The sequence below is a fragment of the Etheostoma cragini genome, chromosome 19, assembly GCF_013103735.1.
Source record: "Etheostoma cragini isolate CJK2018 chromosome 19, CSU_Ecrag_1.0, whole genome shotgun sequence".
Classification (NCBI taxonomy): Eukaryota; Metazoa; Chordata; class Actinopteri; order Perciformes; family Percidae; genus Etheostoma; species Etheostoma cragini.
Window position 1 is genome coordinate 16482985 of NC_048425.1, and position 1798 is coordinate 16484782.

At 35.9% G+C, this 1798-nt stretch overlaps 2 protein-coding genes across 2 annotated transcripts in view; one reads left to right on the plus strand and one right to left on the minus strand.

The window, feature by feature from the left end:
• The window catches only part of LOC117962227 (protein NLRC3-like), a 2540-nt gene extending 2478 nt beyond the window's left edge, over positions 1-62 (plus strand). The window contains exon 3 of the mRNA XM_034901395.1: positions 23-62. Coding sequence (XP_034757286.1) covers positions 23-62 — 40 coding nt within the window. The remainder of the gene's footprint in view (positions 1-22) is intronic.
• A 59-nt stretch (positions 63-121) lies between these two features.
• LOC117962228 (adhesion G-protein coupled receptor G7-like) overlaps positions 122-1798 on the minus strand; it is a 10014-nt gene continuing 8337 nt past the window's right edge. The window contains exon 10 of the mRNA XM_034901396.1: positions 122-151. Within this exon, the coding sequence (XP_034757287.1) occupies positions 122-151 (30 nt within the window). The remainder of the gene's footprint in view (positions 152-1798) is intronic.

Consider the following 1798-nt stretch of genomic DNA (forward strand, 5'->3'; position numbering starts at 1 on the left):
TTTCCTGTGCTGCTGTGATAAGGGTCAGCTGCAGCGTTCTGCTCTACAACACAACCAAATGAATGGTAAAAAGGTGTCATGGCATACGTTACCTAAGGCTGGAGCCTCGGATGGAGGAAACTCACTGCGACACAACCGGGTGGAGAAACATCTGCGTCACACACCGACTAGAGAAGTTGATACTGAACTTTAATCTGCTTCATCAAAATATGTAATTTAGAGAATAAGTTACAGCCCTTTTCGAGATGTTATAAACAAGTCCTTCTGTCTTTGTGCTGTGTTTGTTCTCGGGAGATCAATAAAGTTGTATCTCATCTTATGTAAGCAGGATTTACTGCAGCACTCTGAACTCATGGACCTCAAAAATTGGTTATTGATTTTTTCATTTTTCATCTTAAATACAAGAATTAAACAATAAATCAGGTCCAACATCAGTACTGGTGTGAAATAACTGAGTACATGTAATCAGTTACTACACTAAGTTTGTTGTACTTTTAGTATCTGCGTATAGTTACTTTCTACTGACTGCTCTTCATTTATTGATGCTCCATCTCTCCATCCATCCATCTATCTCTCCATTCATCCATCCATCCATCTATCTATCCATCCATCCATCTATCCATCAATCCATCCATCCATCTATCCATCCATCTCTCAATCCATCTATCTCTCCATCCATCCATCCATCTCTCCATCCATTCATCTCTCCATCCATCTCTCCATCCACCCATGATCTCTCTATCCATCTCTCCATCCATCTATCCATCCAACCCTAACATGTACGCGTATGAATACGTACACTGACAGTTGACACGTTGACACAAAACAAGAACCCATACCATTGTCATCCCTTCTAATTTCAAATTTTATATTTTTCTCCATTTTGTAACAAATTCTATTCTTTATTTAACACAATATATATATATATATATATATATATATATATATATATATATATATATATATATTAGGGTTGTGACGAGACGCCTACTCCACGAGACGAGACACATCACGAGATTGGGTTCACGAGAACGAGACAAGACAAGATTTTAAAAAAAAATGTAAAGAAATCCTCGATGAAATATATGAATGGAAAATAGTTTTTTTATTCAACTGAAAAATCACAAAATGCAAAATAATTTAGGTGCATTTTGAAATTCACTATTAATGATGAATGTTATTTAACTTTTTTTGTTAACTATTTTAATGAATTATATGCAGTAAAGGACGTGCAAACATTGCAAAATGTTTTGTATAAACTCTACCAACTGGCTTCTGCCCTGTACAATTTCCCACGAGAAATCTAACTCCTTTCCACAAACCGAATATAAAAAATAAACAGTATAAATAAAATAAATGGGTAAATAACAGAAAAATAACACTTTAAATGCAAATAGTAAGTGTATCAATAACCAAAGTACTGCTCTCTCAAAACTACATGTGCAAACAGAAACAATTTTTTTCTTCAAGCATGAAAAAGAGAGAAACTACACAGAACAGCCTAAGATATGGTCATGTTCTTTTTCAAGAATATAAGCATGTCGACTGTTTCTGGCAGCAGTTATTGCCATGGCTCTTGCACTTACCGGTGGCAAAGATGCAAAGACTTTTAGAGTTGTTTGCCCTTTTAATGTTTTCGTCGCGGGTTCAGTAGTTAGTAGAGAGCTGTGGTGGTGCTGTAAGTGTTTTTGCATAGTGCTCGTGTTAGCCGCGGTATACAGCATTTTTTTCTTACAATGTTTACATATTGTGTTCGTCTTGTCTGTCACTCTTTCGCCGTTTATCATTTCCGCAGGAA